Below are 20933 nucleotides of genomic sequence, written 5' to 3' on the forward strand. Positions count from 1 at the left end.
CAAAAATAAGATAAAAGATAAGATATAAAGTATTTTGTATGTATATAATATAGAAAATTAACAGTATAAAATCAACAGTAGCTACAGTAAACATTGCAAACAGTAAACAGTGCAAATGGAGTGGAGTGCAAGTGGAAGTAGAGCTAGAGCTAGTGTTTGGTTTATTCCTGCTGGGGTACTGTAGAAACATGTAGAAACATGAAATTAAGGTAATGAAACACAACAATTCCTATATTAAGGTGATTATAAATTTAAAAAACATACCTGAATGTGAATGGGCCTCCATTGAAGTGTACCTTATTTTCAACCATTCTCTAATTGAGAATGTTGTAGTTAAGTAATACTATTAAGACCACATTGAGACGCTGTTAAAAGTTCTGCATTCATTTCACCAAAGTAAAAAATATAGAAATATTATCAACAAAATGTTCTTGCATGCACCTAGTCCTTTCAGGGTTTGTGCTCATTTCAGTTACTTTATATAGCCTACTGTGAATAGTGTAATCTATATTGTGTTATATTCTATTTGTTGATCATATATTTAGTGTGTAAAATAACAATAACAAACTATCAGATAATGTTATAGAATAATAAATCTGACTAACAATCTCATACTGTAATTTTACTATATTCCCTACACACGACATCTGTTGCATGTCCATCATGTTGCTCTTGCTGAGGTTTCTCCCATTTTTTTATCTGTTAAACTTTTCTTTGGGGAGTTTTTCCTTGTCCCAACCAATCACTTAAGTGACTGGGGGCCATCTTTGAGTCTGGTATCCAGTTCTAATAAATCATACATTAGTGTTGTTCAGCTGTATGCTGGTGTCCCACCACATGCAGCTTGTGCCCTTCTTACTGCAGTCCACCACTGCAGCAAGACATAATACATATGATGCCATCTTCAAACAAGATACCAAAGTGCCTGTGGTTTCTCTCAGCAGTGTCACTGGAGGGCACTGTTGTCTGCATTTTCAGTTGTAAGGAAAAGCCTGTTCCCTTATAATGCTCCTTTAGTGTTATTGCACATGGACTTAATAGTGGCAAGTGTATTCAGATTACCTTCTAACATTTAAAAGTCCTACTCCACAAAACAGTATTTTCTTCTTGTCCCTACAGTGTGCTGTTTGAATGCTGTCAGTGCAGAGTCTGTCACTAGAAGGATGTTTTCACATTCAACTGCTGAAAGTGGAAAGTTTCTCTGTGCTCATTGAACATCTGATTTTAAGGGGCGGGGCCTACCAGCATGATTTGTGACATCACAAATACTTGGAAGTCAGTCCTGGTCCAGTATGGCAACTTTGTACAGTGGATGTAAAACTTGAGCACCCAAGTGCCACATCCACTGAGTGAAATGGACTTTACAGTGACCCGGAGAGAACATCTTGTGTCCCACAGAAAAAACTTAAAGATCGATTGCAGATTCAGAGCATTCTCGGACGTTAAGCGATTTTAATGTTGAAATTATACTGTTTTGCAGGAAAATATTGTTCCAAGCTGACTATTTATTCTTTATTCTTGAATTGGATCCCCCCCCCCCCATTGCTGGTTGCTAGTCTTTTTAACAATTTAAAATCATACAGTATCAATAAAAGAGGAAACCCGAAAGCAAGCTGAATAATGAATGGTGAAATGATTCTACATATGAAAACCATTAACAGGTGCCTACAATGTTGTAACACCAAAACAATAAATATACCATAAACAACCAAAAAGGTTCCAAAACAGCAATAGCAAAATAACATCTATATAAGATTCATCAGCCTTTTTTAAGTGACTTTTTGAAAGAATATCTACTTTTGATCCATCTGATGTTGATGGAGAGCATATTCCAAGTAGAGTTAGCTCTATACAACAGTTCTCATCGTACAGTTTGTTCGTAGACTTGGTACTGCCGCATGACCAGTGATTACTTGATGTGTTATATACCCATGACAAGAGCCAGTGTATATTCATTTCGGCAGACGACTAAATTTCAATGTAGCTTCTACAGTAAGCCAGGATAATAATTTCTGCATCTCACACACATTAGCACGAAAAGAACAAGGAAGAATTAATCTGGCTGCTCGATTCAGTACAATTTGAATTTTTTTTAGATGTTTCTCAGCATCACTTGACCAGATGACTGGGCAGTACTCCAGGTATGACAGGACAAGGGATGAACAACATCCTTCATAACAGAAGATAAGACATATGCAGAACATTTCATTGAAAAAGCTATGCCCTTTCCTATCATAGAGACAATATGATCAATCTGGTCAGACCAACACAGTAAATTATCTAATCTAATCAATTTGGTTTTAGTGATCTGCTCAACTAATATTCCATCTGAGTGCAGTTCACCTATTTACTTATAGCATCCAACTCCACAAGTAGACTCTCTCTCAGATCCACTGATGTGGGTTCAACATGGCAGACTCATTCTAAGGTAACAAACACATAACAGTTTATATATTCAGGTGATTAGACACTAATGAAAACATATCTATGAATATTATATTCCATTTCTTCCAGTAGAACACTGGACCTTTAAGACCATTCAGTATGCATCAGAAATTGACAGTATGCATGAGTGTAAAGAGATCTAGACTGATCTATTAACTGAATAAACAGAAATGTGAAATTAATTTACATATTAGGGCAATCTATTCAATATATCAAACTGTATTGCTTGGATGTATTATTGATGATAATGAGTTGTATCTCTGGGAGCAGCAAGTGTAAAAATCTGTCCATTAAAAGATATCAAAGTGCATCTGTGGTAGATAATGGACTGTGTGACCTCTGCTTAGCAGCCCTTTATTTAGACTACTTGAGCTCGACTTGACATTAACTCATAAGCCATGAGATTTTGCCATCTGTTGCATTAAAGATTAGGATGAACTCGTTTGCAATCCACCGCATTCACTTTGGCTTTCTGAGACATGAGGAGGCCATATTCAAAATGTCTGAAGCCATTATTCAATCAATAGAAACACACATGCCAGTTAAAAAAGGCAAATGAAAGGCAATTTGTGGCTGCAGTGATAATCCACATTACGTCATTGTCCTCACACTGAGCATCAAAGTCCCTTTGAGGACAGTTCCTAAGAATATCTCATTCCTGATTAATTCCCTAAAGTAACCCATATTTAAGATGGAGGCAGTGTAAGCCATAGGTTCATTGGCTGCTTGTTCATGATTTAGCACCCTTCTTGTCAGTTTACAGCCATCTAATCTCCCTCTCATGACACGCAAATTACAAATGAGTGACAGTTTGAAGACCTCACTTCACTTGTTTAGTCATTTTGATATCCTGTTACCCTGGTACACATGCATGTTGGCCTGGTGGCATCTGGCTGCATGTGTACACAGTTTTGCCAAAACCAAGCATGCTAACTCAAGAAGAAATCATCACAGATCTAATTAGAGAGCATCTTGTTGGGAAATATGCTTATTTTCTTTCTGTGAGATCAGAGGATCAATATCAGTCTCAGTATGTATGTATGTTCAATTCAAAGTTGGAACCAGGACGTGGTTAGCTTAGCATAAAGACTGGAAGCAGGGCAAACGTTTAGCTTGGCTCCTGCCAAATTTCAAGAATGATGCCTGCCAACACCTCTAAAGTTCACTAAGTATTACTTCCCTTGCCTTACCTTCCACTTGAAAAAATGACTTGGACCAAATAACATGAGACACAACTTTGCCATCCAGAGTACCTGTACCACCAGTGACTCACTCACTGACAGTATGGTAACTCATGGTAAAGCCAGGGAAGCAGCACAGCAGTACTTGGGCAGATGGATAAATTGTTGTTCATTAAGACATATTTCCAGTGCGTAACTCCCAAACAAACATGTTGATTAGTAAGCTTCATAGCAGTTGGTAGCTGTATCTTTTTTAACTTTGGACCCAGACCACTCCTTATGGTAAGATAGGTTAACCACATCCTGGCTCCAGCTTTGTACTTAATGCACAAACACAAGAGTCACACTTACGAAATACTTCTGAAAACACTGAACTATTTCTTAAAGTTAACGATAAAAGGGAATTATTTGCCTTGCTGTCCTGCAGTGTCCCTGTTTGGGAGAAGATTGCAGAAGAAAAAAGAGGACCATTAGTCCACTCTAATCTCTAAAGCTGCCCCAAGAGAATCCTGGGTAGAATTTCTATTGAGGGATTCATCAGCTATGCCTTTAAATAAGCCTGTCACAGCAATCACTGGGAGCATGGAAGCATTTTGTGTAATATTTCAAAACAGTTTATAAGCCCTAACCCTTTGAACACAGTAACTATATAAATTAGCTCAACAGACTCTTACTGAACGTTTTCCCTATATGATCTTTTCATGTCAAAACCCTTGCTACGACAAGACAGGAAAGCTTGTTCTATGAATTCTGTATGAAAAACAAAATACACAATATACAGAATCATGTCAGAATCATGAAATAACACACACTATACACATTTATGTAATAGTTCATTTGCAGTAGTCCTGTTTCTGATGACATTAGATTGGAGAATTAAATTAGATTAATACCTGCTGGAGTTGGGGTGTGCATCGTTAGTCTAACCTAGCATAAAGTCTGGGAAACGCAGGGAAACAGCCAACCTGGCCAAAGTGGAAAACAACAACAAAAGTTTCTAACACCTTCAAAGTTTACATGTACACTTTGACCTCATAAAGAATGTCTTTATATGGATATGGATATGTCAGTTTAAAATTCTGTAATAGCTATTAATAGTAGAGATGATTGTTATTAGCACTGTTTGGATATAATCTTCAAACACAGCAGTGAAGATGCTAAACAAACACGGTGTCGCTGTCTGCGTGCTTGGAACATTTCAGCATCTACGTGAGCGCTGAATCTCTGGCAGAGGTCACCCTCCTTTGGCATTCATTCTTTTCTTGAGCTACAGTTGCTCTCCGCCATGGATTTATAACAAAAGCTCAGTGACCTCTCCATGATATCATATGCCAAACTAATCACTTCTCTCCACCCACATTCATTTGAGGCTTTGACCTAAATATAGGTGTTTGCTGTGTCTCCTAATGCACCGAGAGGGACCTTATAAAAGCATTAATGGTCAAAGCTGTCCACATTTTTCAGCCGGGACTTCTGCTGGTGAGGGCATGCTCATTGTTTCATTGTGGTGTGGGTGTGATAGATACTGACTTTACTGGTAGGGTTTCATCTTGTTTCTGATCCAGGTGTCTCTAGGTGGAGGATACATACCTTTTGTAGCCCACAGAGGTAGGAGCTGGTATTGATTATGATGACTGATTGACTTCTATCGATATTAGATTCACCGTTCTAACCTTTAGCCCCGGACCTTTCAGTCCCCTCTGGGGTGTGCTGCAGAGATGAGTTCGGATGCTGAGATGAGCGTGTTTGGTGAGGCTGCCCCATACCTGAGGAGACCTGAACGAGAGAGAATCGAATGCCAAAATAAGCCCTTTGATGCCAAAAGCGCAGTGTTTGTGGTGGATCCAAAGGAGCTGTTTGTCAAAGGAACTCTGCAAAGCAAAGACGGCGGCAAAGCAACCGTTAAAACTGATCTAGGACAGGTACGTTAGCTGTGGACCAAGCAAGTCGTCTGTACGCTCTCTATTGTTCTGCTGATGAAGGCCACATCTCTCTTCACAGGTTGTAACAGTGAAGGATGACGAAGTCTTCCCCATGAACCCTCCCAAGTTTGACAAGATTGAGGACATGGCCATGATGACCCATCTCAATGAAGCGTCTGTGTTGTATAACCTCAAAGAGCGTTATGCAGCATGGATGATCTATGTGAGTAATGCAACATTGACTGTAGTTGATGATGGTCATTCCCACAGAATGCCAGAGGAGCCGTTTGCTCAGCAGACACCATGTAGACCAATATTAGAGCTGCAGTAAGGTTGTGATGCATGGTGCTGAAAAATGCATTGTCTTGTCTGCCCCGACAAAGGTAAGAGGTAGCTACTTTTTATTCACTTTAAAGGTAGTTGATTGTTGGGTCTCATTGGCAACCTAAAGAATCTTCCGCCTTAAACAAGGTATTATCAGACTGCTATTTGACAGCTAAAAGTCTGAAAAAATATTTTCATATTAATACTTTAACACAGTTTAAAAGTTAAAGTATTTTGGGGTGTTCACATTACAGTGTGATGTTATTTGATGAATAAATATTATCTTAACAACCTCATACTGTGCTCCAATCTGCACATAAAGCTTGTTGCATACAGTGGTTCTCAATGGGCTAAAATACACCGAATTGCTGGCTGCAGAGAGCAATAGTGCAGTTTGTTTTTTAACTTTTGCAATTGGGATTGTTTTGGAAGTGTTGTACATCCCAGTAGGCATGGATTTTAACATATGCAGGTGAAAAGAAGTAGATGGCCAGATCGACACTGAATTTGGTTGGAAAGTGGACATTTGTTCTTTGTACGTCAAATCCCAGTTTTTTTTTAAGAATTTTTATACAATATCTGCATGTACTGACACTTGTATTGTTCATGCTGCTGTTTGGTATTTAATAATAAATATAAATAAATGGATTGTTCAGTAATGTAAATGTAATCAATAAGATTTGCCAGTGAAATGCATGATAAACTGTGAAATTGTACAGCAAAGGGAAAGAGGTTAAACAGACGAAAAGGTGTAGTGATTTAGGAGATGTCTGTGTGTGCCTCCACCAACTTAATCCATACAAATTGTGGCTTTTGCATTGGAGTGTGAATGTGGGAAAAACCATAGTCTACAGCTACTGTATATTTTGCATTAAGGAGTGGCTTTGTGGCTTTGTTTGGGCGGTGAGAGACTGAGCTTGAAACATGGCTCTATCATGCCAAAAACAATATTTTTTTTCTCAATGACACCTCCCAGGCTCTGTATGTATACATTAAAAGTAAGGTATGGTTGAAGTTTAGCAACTCCATTTCTTGCTTTGAGTGAGGGGAAAGACTGTGGTTACATACAGTTAATAAAAAGATGGATGTTAATTGTAGGTCTGTGACAGGACGTGAAATCAGGTCTCTTGCATGAAAGTCAGCACACACTTTATGCCTCACACTACTTCCTGTGTTGGCACTGAAGTTTGCATTGGAATTGTAAAGGGCAGAATTGTCCAGTATGAATGATGCTGACTTTGAGGGATGAAAAAGTTGGATAAATCAGAAGAGAAATGTAACTAATGCAGATGTTTCCATATAGATGGCATCTTCTCGGCATGATTTAGGTCCATTTGTTTATTTCTCAAAAAATGTTTGTCTGATTTTAAATTAAGGCTTCTAAATACATTTTTAATCCACACTTCTTCAAACATATGTTTTCTTTGTTTATTTTTTAGACCTACTCTGGGTTGTTCTGCGTCACTGTGAACCCTTACAAGTGGCTGCCAGTGTATAACCAAGAGGTAGTGGTGGCCTACAGGGGAAAAAAGCGTCAGGAGGCTCCGCCACACATCTTCTCCATCTCAGACAACGCCTATCAGTTCATGCTCACTGGTAAACTGAAACAGGATGAAAATGTATTGTTATATTCAGTTTTCTATAAGGTTCTGATGCATTGCATGGTACTTCTCTAATATGACTATGGTGTTATTTGTTGTAGATAGAGAAAACCAGTCCATCCTTATCACGTAAGATGCATGTCGATGCAAATGCTACAGCCTTTAATCTTTAATACTTTTTTAACAAAAAGGGAAATAAAATGTTTCTGGTGTGTGTGTTTTTTCTTGTTCTGTAGTGGAGAATCTGGTGCAGGAAAGACTGTCAACACCAAACGTGTCATTCAGTACTTTGCGACAATCGCAGGATCTGGGGACAGAAAAAAAGATGTTGCTGCCTCTGGAAAATTACATGTAATTTTATAATACATTTTCACTCAGCTGATGCTACATGTAGTCTACTAATAACATGTCAGTGCATATATTTGTAACCGAATCACTTCATCTGCATTTGTCCTCTCTGTTGCTGTAGGGGAATCTGGAGGACCAGATCATCTCTGCCAACCCACTACTGGAGGCCTTTGGAAACGCCAAAACTGTCAGAAACGATAACTCCTCACGTTTTGTTAGTGAAAAGATACAGGCTCTGCTACTACCCATAACTGATATGTTGTCCTGTTTCCTAGATTCATCATTTTCTTTTCTTTTTAAGGGGAAATTTATAAGAATCCACTTTGGTACGACAGGAAAACTGTCTTCCGCTGATATTGAAACTTGTGAGTTAGAATACAACAGAGACATGCAGTGTTTTGTTGTAAGAGGCTTTTCTTTCAAGCTTATCTAGTTTTTCTTCACAGACTTGTTGGAAAAATCCAGAGTAACGTTTCAGCTAGCTGCAGAGAGGAGTTACCATATTTTCTACCAGATCATGTCCAACAAGAAGCCTGAGCTGATAGGTAACATAAGGAGATCAGACTTACAGTGTTACTGTAACAGCCCTCTCTGTATGGTGTGCACAGTGTGTTTACACTGAAAGGCTTGGATTTGACCGGCACATTATTTTTGCATCCAGAGACTCTCCTCATCACCACCAACCCTTTCGACTATCCATTTGTTAGCCAAGGGGAGATCAGTATAGCCAGTATTGATGATAGTGAAGAGCTGATGGCCACAGACGTAAGCCAAATTTGTAATCTTCTTTACCATCACTGCTGACATTCACTGGTCCTTACACTGGCCTTGTTATGATGTAACTATGTGCTTTCAGAGTGCCATTGGCATCCTAGGCTTCACTGGAGAGGAGAAGATTGGCATCTACAAGCTAACAGGTGCTGTGATGCATTATGGGAATATGAAGTTCAAGCAAAAGCAGAGAGAGGAGCAAGCAGAGCCAGATGGGACAGAAGGTATCTGTTATTCATGGCATTTTATCATAATCTTTTAATGTCTTTCCTTATCTTTTTGTGCTTGGTATATATCTATTTCTGTCTGTTTCTACTCCTCTATCACACTCTGCTTTATAGTCCTCTTTTTTGATCTTTGTCTTTGATCAGTGGCTGACAAAGCAGCTTACTTGCTGGGTCTGAACTCTGCTGACATGCTGAAGGCTCTGTGCTATCCCAGAGTGAAGGTCGGAAATGAATATGTGACCAAAGGGCAGACTGTTCAGCAGGTACGTATGTTAGCTGACCATTATGAACTAATTATCCCTTATTAGTATTATATATAACTCCCATATAATAGTTTATTTACCTTAATAAACTATTTATTGTGGCTAATAACTATGGAGTTGAGAGAAAATAATACTATGATAATCTTAAAGCTTCACTAATCAATATTTGTTATAATTAAAATTACTTGATTTCATGTAATCTGAAAGGTGAGTAATGCTGAACCCAGTCTTATTTCACTATCTGTTGGCATCTCACGTGTCATTGTGCAGGTCTACAATTCTATTGGTGCTTTGGCCAAATCAGTCTATGAAAAGATGTTTCTGTGGATGGTCCTCCGCATTAATCAGATGCTGGACACCAAGCAACCCAGGCAGTTCTTCATTGGTGTCCTGGATATTGCTGGGTTTGAAATCTTTGATGTAAGTTTGCATTAAGCAGTGTATTTACTGGAACTTACAATGAATAATACGTTTATACTCTGATGGTTTGTTTTTCAGTATAACAGTCTGGAACAGCTGTGTATCAATTTCACCAATGAGAAACTGCAACAGTTTTTCAACCATCATATGTTTGTGCTGGAGCAAGAAGAGTACAAGAAGGAGGGCATCGAGTGGGAGTTCATTGACTTTGGCATGGACCTGGCTGCCTGTATAGAGCTCATTGAAAAGGTTAGTTCATACAGAGTGACATAAATAAAAGCCCACGAATAATGTCTTTTTGTGTTAAAACAAAACAGCTCTGTTCTCCACAGCCAATGGGCATCTTTTCCATCCTTGAAGAGGAGTGTATGTTTCCCAAGGCATCAGACACCACCTTTAAAAACAAGCTGTATGACCAGCATCTTGGCAAAATCAAACAACTTCCAGAAGCCAAAGCCCGCCAAAGGCAAGGCTGAGGCCCACTTCTCCCTGGTGCACTATGCTGGTACCGTGGACTACAATATCAGCGGCTGGCTGGACAAGAACAAGGACCCACTGAATGAGACTGTAGTCCAGCTCTACCAGAAAGCCAGCCTCAAACTACTGGCTTTCCTGTATATTACCTATTCTGCATCTGACGGTAAGAATGTGAGAGAGGGGTAAGATTGTGTTCATTCTGAATGTTTTTATTTCAAGGTTCAGCCTTATAATGTAAATGAAAAAAACGTTTCTTTTTCAAGATACTAGTGGAGGAGGTAGCGGAGCTGGTGCTACTAAGAAAGCAGCAAAGAAGAAGGGCTCATCCTTCCAGACTGTGTCAGCCCTCTTCCGGGTAACTATATTATAAAATAATACTCGATCTTACATTTGTAAGAATAATTTATACAAATATTAAAGTAGAGCAATGATTGTTAATGACATTGATCATCTTTAACAGGAGAACCTGGGAAAGCTAATGACAAATCTTAAGAGCACCCATCCTCACTTTGTTAGGTGTCTAATTCCAAATGAAACTAAAACGCCAGGTATTTCAGTAATATCAAGTTATAAACACTCCTTATCAGACCATTTACATAGTATCTCAGCCAGTTTGATTATAATGTGGTTCCGGCTGACCTTTAGGGATTATGGAACACCATCTGGTTATCCATCAGCTGCGATGCAACGGTGTGCTGGAAGGAATCAGGATCTGCAGGAAGGGCTTCCCCAGCAGAATCCTGTACGGGGATTTCAAGCAACGGTATGAGGCAAAAAGTAGGTTATTTGAGGATTAAAAGAACAACTTTTCTCTAACAAGAGTTTTTCTTGTAGGTACAAAGTACTGAATGCTAGTGTGATACCCGAGGGTCAGTTCATTGACAACAAGAAAGCTGCTGAGAAGCTCTTGGGTTCTATTGATGTGGATCACACGCAGTATAAGTTTGGGCATACCAAGGTAAATGATTTTGAAAAGGCTGCAGTCCAGACCAGACCATCTGACTCATGCCAACTTTAAACAGTGATTGAGTGTGTGTCTGTGTGTGTGTGTGTGTGTGTGAAGGTATCAAAGTTAGGCAGGTTTCAGGGCTATACCTTCAAATGTAGCCATTCAAAACACATAAAAACACTTTTGCTGATTATAAGATTTTAAGATTTATTGATGTCGTATTCGTAAGTATCTCTAGATATACCTACATTCCTATTTCCTGAAGGTGTTCTTCAAAGCCGGACTCTTGGGTCTATTAGAAGAGATGAGGGATGAAAAACTGGCCTCTCTCATCACCATTACTCAAGCCTTGTGTCGTGGGTTTCTCAGAAGGAAGGAGTTTCAGAAAATGATGGAGAGGAGGTAATCAGAATTATTGTAGATTACAACACACATCATTGGTCATATGTTTATAAAAAATACTGTAGATCTGTAAGAATGTACTTGTTGCGCTCAACCCAAAAACTAAGAACCAACTCTATCACTTTCCAGAGAGTCCATTTATATAGTCCAGTACAATATCCGCTCATTCATGAATGTGAAACACTGGCCATGGATGAAGGTGTACTACAAGATCAAGCCACTCTTGAGGAGTGCTGAGACTGAGAAAGAGATGGCCATCATGAAAGTGGAGTTCGCCAAGTGTAAGGAGGACTTATCCAAGGCTGAGGCGAAGAGGAAGGAACTGGAAGCCAAAATGGTCTCTCTGCTTCAGGAGAAGAATGACTTGTGTCTGCAGATACAATCTGTAAGTAGAGAAATCATGTTTATTGCACAGATATTGCACTTAATGTAAGTCATGTGTCAGAGCTCCTGCATGCTCAGTGTGGTGACCCACGTGTGATCTTCATTGTGTGCACACGATGTGACAGCACGCACAAAGGAAGTCTGGAGGAGAAGATGAATGCAAGAAAAGCCAAACATGATGGTTCTCGTTAACATTTTTTTTGTCACCACTGTAAAAGCACATGTGCTGTTTTCTACTTGCTTTTATGTTCTTCTGGTCTCTATAAATACGTTGTGTGCTTTGGAAGGAGGTGGAAAAGGAAGTGATTGGGGTTGGGGTTTCCGCAGACCAATGAGCTAATCAACAAGGAGCAATGCGCAGTTAGCACAGCCACAGACCTTAATGTTTCAAACCCTGAGAGGCACATGCTGGCTCAGCACCAGCTGCATTTACGGAGGTTTGCGGGCATACACATGTGTTTGCAGAGCCCGCCACATGCAGTCGGCTATAGTAGATCTGTATGCTACATAAATACAAATAGACCTATGTCACAGCAGCCATTTTGACATGAATTAGGGTCATTTGTAACACCTGTTTATCCTTCTATGTCATGTAAAAATGGCACCTGTGAAAGAGCTCTGTTGTGTTTTTATTAAACAGGAAGGAGAGAATCTGTCAGATGCAGAGGAAAGATGTGAGGGACTTATCAAGAATAAGATTCAGCTGGAAGCCAAAGCCAAAGAACTCACCGAAAGACTGGAGGATGAGGAGGAGGTGAATGCAGAGCTGACAGCCAAGAAGAGGAAGCTGGAGGATGAATGCTCTGAGCTGAAGAAAGACATTGATGACTTGGAGCTCACCTTGGCTAAAGTGGAGAAGGAGAAACATGCCACAGAAAACAAGGTGTGTATCTGCTGGGTGGTTATTTGAACACCAAGGCTAGATGTGTGGACACTTACTAACAGATTGCTTTTACTATTTCCTTCACATTCAGGTGAAGAATCTGACTGAGGAGATGTCCACTCTTGATGACACCATCACCAAGTTGTCCAAGGAGAAGATGGCCCTGCAGGAGGCCCACCAGCAGACACTGGATGATCTGCAGTCAGAGGAAGACAAAGTCAACTCTTTGACCAAAGCCAAGATCAAGCTGGAACAACAAGTTGATGATGTAAGTGTAGCCATTACCCTTTGGAAATCATAGCATGTGTAACTTAAAGGTGCTCTTATCAATATTTTTATTTTAGTACTTCTGCGTGTGAAAAAGCCATAAAGTCATAAAGCCTTTTGTATCTCCAGCTTTGAGAAGTCTGATAAGTGTTGGTCGGGTCAGACTACAAATTTGAAAATAAAAATAAAAAGTTAGGAAGAAGTGAGATTACCAAACCTCTGTAGCCTGCTCCTCATCTCTGCTTGAGGCCAGCAGCTTGGGGCTACATTAGCTGCTACTAGCATAACACACCCACATCTCTGAGTGATCTGCCAGAGGTAACGTTGTTGCAGGTTGGTTGCAAAATAATTAATGAGGGTTTAATGCAGGCTTTTTCCATTTTACTGAAATTGTGTCCATGTATCAGCTTGAGGGCTCTTTGGAACAAGAAAAGAAGGTACGCATGGATGTCGAGAGAGCTAAAAGAAAGGTTGAAGGCGATCTGAAACTAGCTCAAGAATCCATAATGGATTTGGAAAATGACAAGCAACAGCTGGAGGAACGCCTTAAAAAGTATGTGTTGATGCAGCACTGTCTAAGAATAATGATAAGTACGGTACTTTGCGTATTCTTTAATCACATGGTTTGGTTTTACATAACAGGAAAGACTTTGAATTCAGCCAACTTGTAGCCAAAATTGAGGATGAGCAGAGTGTGGCTGCGCAATCTCAGAAGAGGATTAAAGAGCTTCAGGTATTTGGGAAACTTGAGGATTAACTGACAATTTGCTGCAATTCAGTGAATAATCTTGTTTTTTTGTTGCTTTACCCAGGCCCGCATTGAAGAACTGGAAGAGGAGATTGAAGTGGAGCGTGTTTCAAGGGCTAAGGTGGAGAAGCAGAGAGCTGACCTCTCCAGGGAACTTGAGGAGATCAGTGAGAGGCTGGAGGAGGCTGGTGGAGCCACTGCCGCTCAGATTGAGATGAACAAGAAGCGTGAAGCTGAGTTTCAGAAACTGAGACGAGACCTCGAAGAGTTGACCCTCCACCACGAGGCCACCGCTGCAGCTTTAAGGAAGAAGCAGGCTGACAGCGTTGCTGAGCTGGGAGAGCAGATCGACAACCTCCAGCGTGTCAAGCAGAAGCTTGAGAAGGAAAAGAGTGAATACAAGATGGAGATTGATGACCTCTCCAGCAACATGGAGGCCACGGTCAAGTCAAAGGTAATTTGGACCAGTATAGATAGTACATCCATTCAATATATTATGGTACTAACTTATTTTATAAATATTACAGATTAATTATGAGAAGCTGTGTCACTCTCTGGAAGACCAACTGAGTGAATATAAGACAAAACACGATGAGAACACTCGTCTAATCACTGAAATAAATGCTCAAAGGGCAAGACTTCAGAATGAAAACGGTACGGACAGAGATAAATCTTGTTAAACAGACTTCTGCAGTCAAACATGTCCCTCTTTCATTACTTCCTTTTCTAAAACCTCTTCAACAGGTGAGTTTACTCGTCTTCTTGAGGAGAAAGAAGCGATACTCTCTCAGATGTCGAGGGCTAAGCTGGCCTTCACTCAGCAAATTGAGGAACTGAAGAGGCAGGTTGAAGAAGAAACAAAGGTATGTGGCATTACTGCACTATGCAACTAAACAATGTGTGATAATGATGTTTGAAGGTCCGTAGACTAGCTGATTGGCTTATTGAGGTAGCTAGAAAGGTTTGAACTTGTAAGCTCAGCTAGGCAAACACATTGACCTGGCTAATTTATTATACCTCAGATGCATTTTTCTCACTTTTTACTGGGTTTCATTCGTAGCCATAAACTATTCATCTACTGTGGCTACCAAGGACATTTAAAGGGACAGTTCACCCTAAAATAAAAAAAAATACATATTTGTCCTCTTAGCTGTAGTGCTGTTTATATATATTGGCCATTTAAATATCTGCCTTCTCTCCAATATAATAGAACCATATGGCACAAAAAATACATTTGAAACTCAACAGCAATGTCCCTTTCCTAGCTCACCTGGCAGCACTGAGATAGCTAACGTTCAGCTAAGAAAATAGCTGCTGTGAAACTGCTTACAACTATGTCTCTGCAATTCACACAAAAAAAATCTAGATGGATGAATAGTACTACAGGTAAGAGAGAAAATAAGTATTTTTGGGGTGAACTGTCCCTTCTTTTAAAGGAAAAGTTTAACATTTCTTTCTGAGAGTCAGATAAAAAGACCGACTCCTATACCCTAAGGCTAGAGCCAGCAGATGATCAGTATTTTTTTGTATTTCTCAAAATAATGAAATATTCCATTTAAGGAGGAGGTTCATGATAACAAGATTGTTTGAACTTTGAGAGAAATCCAGATGTGCCTCTCTGTTAGGCCAAGAATGCTCTTGCCCATGGACTGCAATCAGCCCGCCATGACTGTGATCTGCTGAGGGAGCAGTTTGAGGAGGAGCAGGAGGCCAAGGCTGAGCTGCAGCGTGGAATGTCCAAGGCCAACAGTGAGGTGGCTCAGTGGAGAACTAAGTATGAAACTGATGCTATCCAGCGCAATGATGAACTGGAGGAGGCCAAGTGGGAGTTGTTCTCATACACAAAGATATTAAGCAGATAAACCAGATATTTGCATATTTGCATTTGTCATTACCCCAACTTTATTTTATTATGCTCAGGAAAAAGCTTGCCCAACGTTTGCAAGAGGCTGAGGAAGCCATCGAGGCTGTAAATGCTAAGTGCTCGTCTTTGGAGAAGACAAAGCAGAGGCTGCAGGGAGAGGTGGAGGACCTCATGGCTGATGTGGAAAGGGCAAATGCTCAAGCAGCTGGCCTGGATAAAAAGCAGAGAAGCTTTGATAAGGTAAGGCACAGATATCCTAGACAATCTTTATTGTTGGTTAGAAGCAAAAAGTTCTAATCAGTAACCTTATCAAATCTGACAAATCATCCTTATTCAAACCAATAAATGGCATCTTCCTTAGATCCTGTCTGAGTGGAAGCAGAAGTATGAGGAGAGTCAGGCAGAGCTGGAGGGAGCTCAGAAGGAGGCTCGTTCTCTCAGCACTGAGCTCTTCAAAATGAAGAACTCTTATGAGGAAGCTCTGGATCACCTGGAGGCCCTCAAACGCGAGAATAAAAACCTGCAACGTACGTATATTACTGTCAAATAATACCGCTCTTTAAAAGGAAGGTTCATCCGGAACATGGCTGACAACGAATCAGATGATTCTGAATAAACACCAAGGATGTTATGTTCAAATGTGAATTTATATTGCTTTGTGACACGTCTTTACACATTTAGAGGAAATCTCTGATTTGACTGAACAACTTGGAGAGAATGGTAAAGCCATCCATGAGCTGGAGAAGACTAAGAAACAAACTGAGACTGAGAAGACAGAGATCCAAACTGCTTTAGAAGAAGCTGAGGTAACTTGCTGTAATATAAATGAATTATTTACACCATGGCACCATGACCATAGCATTCCAGTTTATCAATGTAAGCTTTTTTTCCCCAGGCTTCTTTGGAACATGAGGAATCTAAAATTCTACGTGTCCAGCTGGAGCTGGCTCAAGTCAAAGGAGAGGTTGATCGCAGGCTGGCTGAGAAGGAAGAGGAGCTCGAGCAGATGAAGCGCAACAACCAGCGCATCCTGGAAACAATGCAGTCCGCCTTAGATGCTGAGACGCGCAACAAGAACGATGCCCTGAGAATCAGGAAGAAGATGGAAACAGACCTCAATGAGATGGAGATCCAGCTGAGCCACGCTAATCGGCAGGCAGCTGAAGCCCAGAAACAGCTGAGGAACATACAAGCCCACCTCAAAGTAAAATACTGTTTCCTGGCAGCTTCAGCACAATTAACTTTAAAAAACAATTTTGGGTAGATAATACAACTTTTATCGTCCTGCCTCTCTACAGGAACAAACCCTTCACCTGGATGAGGCACTGCGGAGCCAGGAGGACCTGAAGGAACAGGTGGCCATGGTGGAGCGCAGGTGCTGCCTGATGCAGGCAGAGGTAGAGGAGCTCAGGGCCGCTCTGGAGCAGTCGGAAAGAAGCCGCAAACTGGCTGAACAGGAACTGGCTGATGCCTGTGAGAGAGTAGGGCTACTGCACTCCCAGGTGAGCAGCAGTATCACAGTGTATCAGTCAGGGCTACCCGATTGCCTATTTCCCATCTCAGATGTGTTCAGGAACACATTTTAGTGTACTGTTTAGCTAAAATTGGAGAAGGTTTGTGAGCAGGTCGCCAGTTGTTTCCTGCTTAAAAACAGACCAGGCACCGCCCCAACTCACATGTGTCTCTGATGAACCCACTGTACACACACTGCCCAGCACCAAACAGCTGACAGACACCATTACAGAAGCTATGTTCACCAGCTAGTCTGTAATGGCGTCTGTGGAGTAGAGTGTTTAGCACCTAAAGAGATATTTTTCACTGGAGCTAGATGAGTTAAAAGAGTGAATATTAGAATTTGGATTGTGAATTTGTGAGGTGCCCAGAAACACCAAAATCCAAACGAATGCTAGTGTTGCAGTTTGTTAACTGTGCTTTGGCTACAGAACACAAGTCTCCTTAACTCCAAGAAGAAGCTGGATGCAGATGTCAGCCAGCTGCAGGGCGAGGCGGAGGATGCAATCCAAGAGGCTCGCAATGCTGAGGAAAAAGCCAAGAAAGCAATCACTGATGTAAGTATTATGCACCTTTAATCATGTCCAGCACTGGTTTATATAGTGTGATTATTACACAGCCTAGTTGCCTGTATGCATACTGCTGTGAGGTCCAGCTCAATTATGAGCATTGATTTGGTATTTGTAATGGAAAATAATCATTCAGACTTTTACAGTTAAACTTGCTGTGTTCTCATAGGCAGCCATGATGGCAGAGGAGCTGAAGAAAGAGCAGGACACCAGCAGCCACCTGGAGAGGATGAAAAAGAACCTGGAGGTGTCTGTGAAGGATCTGCAGCACCGTCTAGACGAGGCTGAGAACCTGGCCATGAAGGGTGGCAAGAAACAGCTCCAGAAACTTGAGTCTAGGGTATCACACTGGTCCATATGAGATTAATGCAGCTTTACTGAGAACATAGATGAAACCTGAGCCTGGGTGTGTGGGGTTTGGACTTTTCCCTTATAGGTGCGTGAACTGGAGGGTGAAGTGGAGAGTGAGCAGAAAAGAGCTGCTGATGCCATCAAGGGAATCCGTAAATACGAGAGGAGAGTGAAGGAGCTCACTTACCAGACCGAAGAGGACAAGAAGACTGTTCTGAGACTGCAGGACCTGGTAGACAAGCTGCAGCTCAAAGTCAAAGCATACAAACGGCAGAATGAAGAAGCTGTAAGATCTTTTTTGACCTCATGAAAAACAAGACTTCTATTTTTTTAAATAATGATTCTAGCTTAGTGTGTTTGTGTTTTTTGCTACAGGAGGAGCAGGCCAGTGCTCATCTTGCTAAGCTACGGAAGGTGCAGCATGAGCTGGAGGAAACTCAGGAGCGCGCTGACATCGCTGAGTCCCAGGTCAACAAGATGAGAGCCAAGAGCAGAGAATTTGGAAAGGTAAGACTATAGTTGAGTTTGGTTTAATTGGTTTCTTATTGACTTCCTAGGGCAAATTTATTTTCTTATCCCCCATAGATTTTTAATATAAAAAACTTAAATATTTCCTTTCCTCCTCTCTCCTCTCCTTTCCTTTTCTTTCCTTACCCACCTCTCCTGTCTTGTTCTGTCCTGTCAGGCTGCTGAATCTGAGTAGACCTTGCAGCGAGGACACAGAAGACATCATCTTTGCAAGTTCTCGGTACAAGTAGAAACTCACCAGAATGAATCAAGCTTATAGTTTTGCTGTGAGACTGTAGCAGAATAAAGCAGTGTGAAGCATTAGCTTTGTCTGTTTTTCCTCCATCTAATGCCATTACTGCCTTTCATCAGATTTACTGTACAGCCAAACATAACAATGTTTCTGAATACCAACACAAAGGAATGGAAACAGTGTTTATCATAGTTGTTGGTGTATTAGCAGATTAGTAGAAGCTCTGTCGTGCTAATTAGCCAGGCAGAGGAGTAGATTCCGATTATGTAAGTCTTCCTCAGTTTGCGTCTAAGTCGAGCATCTGTTTGCAGAGATCAGGGCAGATCCAGCAGAACACCTGCTGACATTTACATCCTGAGTTAAAATAGCCGTCCTCTTCCCTGTCACTCATCTCCATACAATAACTAATGCTAACACGAGAGCAGTGGATTAAGCACCATTAGAGCAATATAATCAAAGGAGCATAATGGACCAATCAGAGAGGCTGCAAGGGACTGATTTAAGGTGAAGCATGTGTTCAGCTGTGTCACTCCATCCTTGAACCTGCACACCAGACCAGAGGGATTGTCTGTCAGTGCCCTCATCAGTACAGGAATTTATTTTGTCTAACATCCAGATTAAGAGTAAGAGTAATTAACAGAACTCAGCACCTACAAGCTTTTTATACTTACTGTACAAGTAGCCAAAGGAAAACTTCAAAACCTTCCAGACACATGTCTCATGACTCCGCCACAGAAATAAATTCTCAGTTTTAAACCTTTCAGTTGCAAAAATCATAAGTATAAAAAACTAGTTTGGTTGAAACTTTAAAACAAGGACTTAAGATAACTTAAGTTACCATTTGATCTGGAGATATCTCACAGGACACTGGACATGTCCTTACTGTTTCTAGGAACTTGAGTCTGATTCTTCACACAATATTTTTAAATTAGTGTTTCTGGCAAGAAGACATATTTGGACTCAGTGAAATCCTGGTTCTGGCCCTGCATTTGATTCCAAAATTGTGTGCAGTAATCAGAGATTAAAGCGAAGAGATCAGTCTCAGTTAAAACCACTGTGAGCCAAATAGACACTGAACTGCTGCTGGTGACACCTGATGATGATTCAAGTTCTTTTACAGTCAACGGCCTGACCCACAGAAGTAACCTGTATCTTGAATATCTGTGATCTCCCTCTTCACCACCAACACAGAAGGATAACAGTGTGTGCTATGACAGCTCTATAGTTTGACAGGAGTGAGGACACAGCTGTGAAGGCCAGGCTCATCATACCGCATGGATGATCTATGTCTCACCTGCCCCAGCTGACCTCAACCAGTGGGAAAGTCTAATGATCTGGTTGATTTATTGACACCTGTGTGAGTTTAATATCCACTTTGGGCTGTAAGGCTCATGCAAAAGCCCTTTATTAAAGAAAATGTTAATCAGGTGAGTCTTACTACTGCAACTGTAAAAGTGTCAAATCAATTCTCATATCCCTATATATTTCCTCAGTGTACTTTATTCCAACCAAGTATTCTGGTATCGTGTACTACTACAGTAACAGCAGCTAGAGGGCTCCCTTTAACAAGAGAAGAAGCATGGAGGGAGACAGACTCAAAAGAGGATTCAATTTGTTCAAAGAATTCCATTATACACTGGAAAAAAACTTTTCTGGTATCATCTGTCACAAGGTAAACATTAATTTATGTTATGTTATCTAATAAAGACATGAAGATGAAAATGAGTTGGATGTGTCATAGTCTGTGCTTCTGAAAATGAATCACTCAAAGCTGGAAAATAGACACAGAGTGAGATACATAAAACAATATTCCTATACACATACAGAAAGCTTTCTGTCTTTAACATGCAGTGTTAATACATGTACTGCTATATCTGCATTTCATCCATCTCCACTCTGCAATGCACGGATGCATCATAACACTAAGAAAACAGAGAAAAGGTGTGACTACTTGCATCAAAGTATCTTAACTCCCCACTTGCACTGGTGACAACCAGACATTAAAGGAGCAGTTTGAGATGAGGGCAGATTTAACTGCTAAATGCTCCATTTTCACCAGGTAACTGCTAAGTGTGTCTGTGTGCTGTTTGGTGCTGAGCAGGTAGAGTGCAGTGGGTTTAACAGAACTTGTTTGCCTGCTACAGCCCAGTCTCACACCAAAGTGTGTAATAGACCCGTCTATCAACTAGAGGATACCGTGTCAGTGTCAGTTTTCCCTCACCTAGACGTGAAGAGTACACGTGTATGAAGGCGCAGTATGAAGAG

General features: G+C 40.7%; 1 protein-coding gene across 1 annotated transcript; it reads left to right on the forward strand.

Annotated features, from left to right (window-relative positions):
* Window positions 1-5344: 5344 nt before the first annotated feature.
* LOC118329008 (myosin heavy chain, fast skeletal muscle-like) lies at window positions 5345-18611 on the forward strand. Its single transcript, XM_035662942.1, is given in 39 exon segments — window positions 5345-5548; window positions 5628-5771; window positions 7312-7468; window positions 7575-7602; window positions 7710-7824; window positions 7943-8035; window positions 8123-8186; window positions 8268-8366; window positions 8483-8586; window positions 8678-8816; window positions 8964-9082; window positions 9353-9502; window positions 9581-9751; window positions 9835-9930; window positions 9932-10142; window positions 10255-10334; window positions 10440-10527; window positions 10625-10742; window positions 10814-10937; window positions 11194-11330; window positions 11460-11715; window positions 12355-12597; window positions 12689-12865; window positions 13272-13417; window positions 13507-13597; window positions 13677-14066; window positions 14140-14266; window positions 14357-14475; window positions 15238-15434; window positions 15533-15716; window positions 15838-16003; window positions 16158-16282; window positions 16372-16680; window positions 16775-16978; window positions 17420-17545; window positions 17727-17897; window positions 17994-18194; window positions 18284-18415; window positions 18594-18611. Coding segments are annotated over 39 exon segments (5823 nt in total).
* Window positions 18612-20933: the final 2322 nt, after the last annotated feature.

The sequence above is a fragment of the Morone saxatilis genome, unplaced genomic scaffold (genome assembly GCF_004916995.1).
Source record: "Morone saxatilis isolate NCDOM2014 unplaced genomic scaffold, NCSU_SB_2.0 Contig1, whole genome shotgun sequence".
NCBI lineage: Eukaryota > Metazoa > Chordata > Actinopteri > Moronidae > Morone > Morone saxatilis.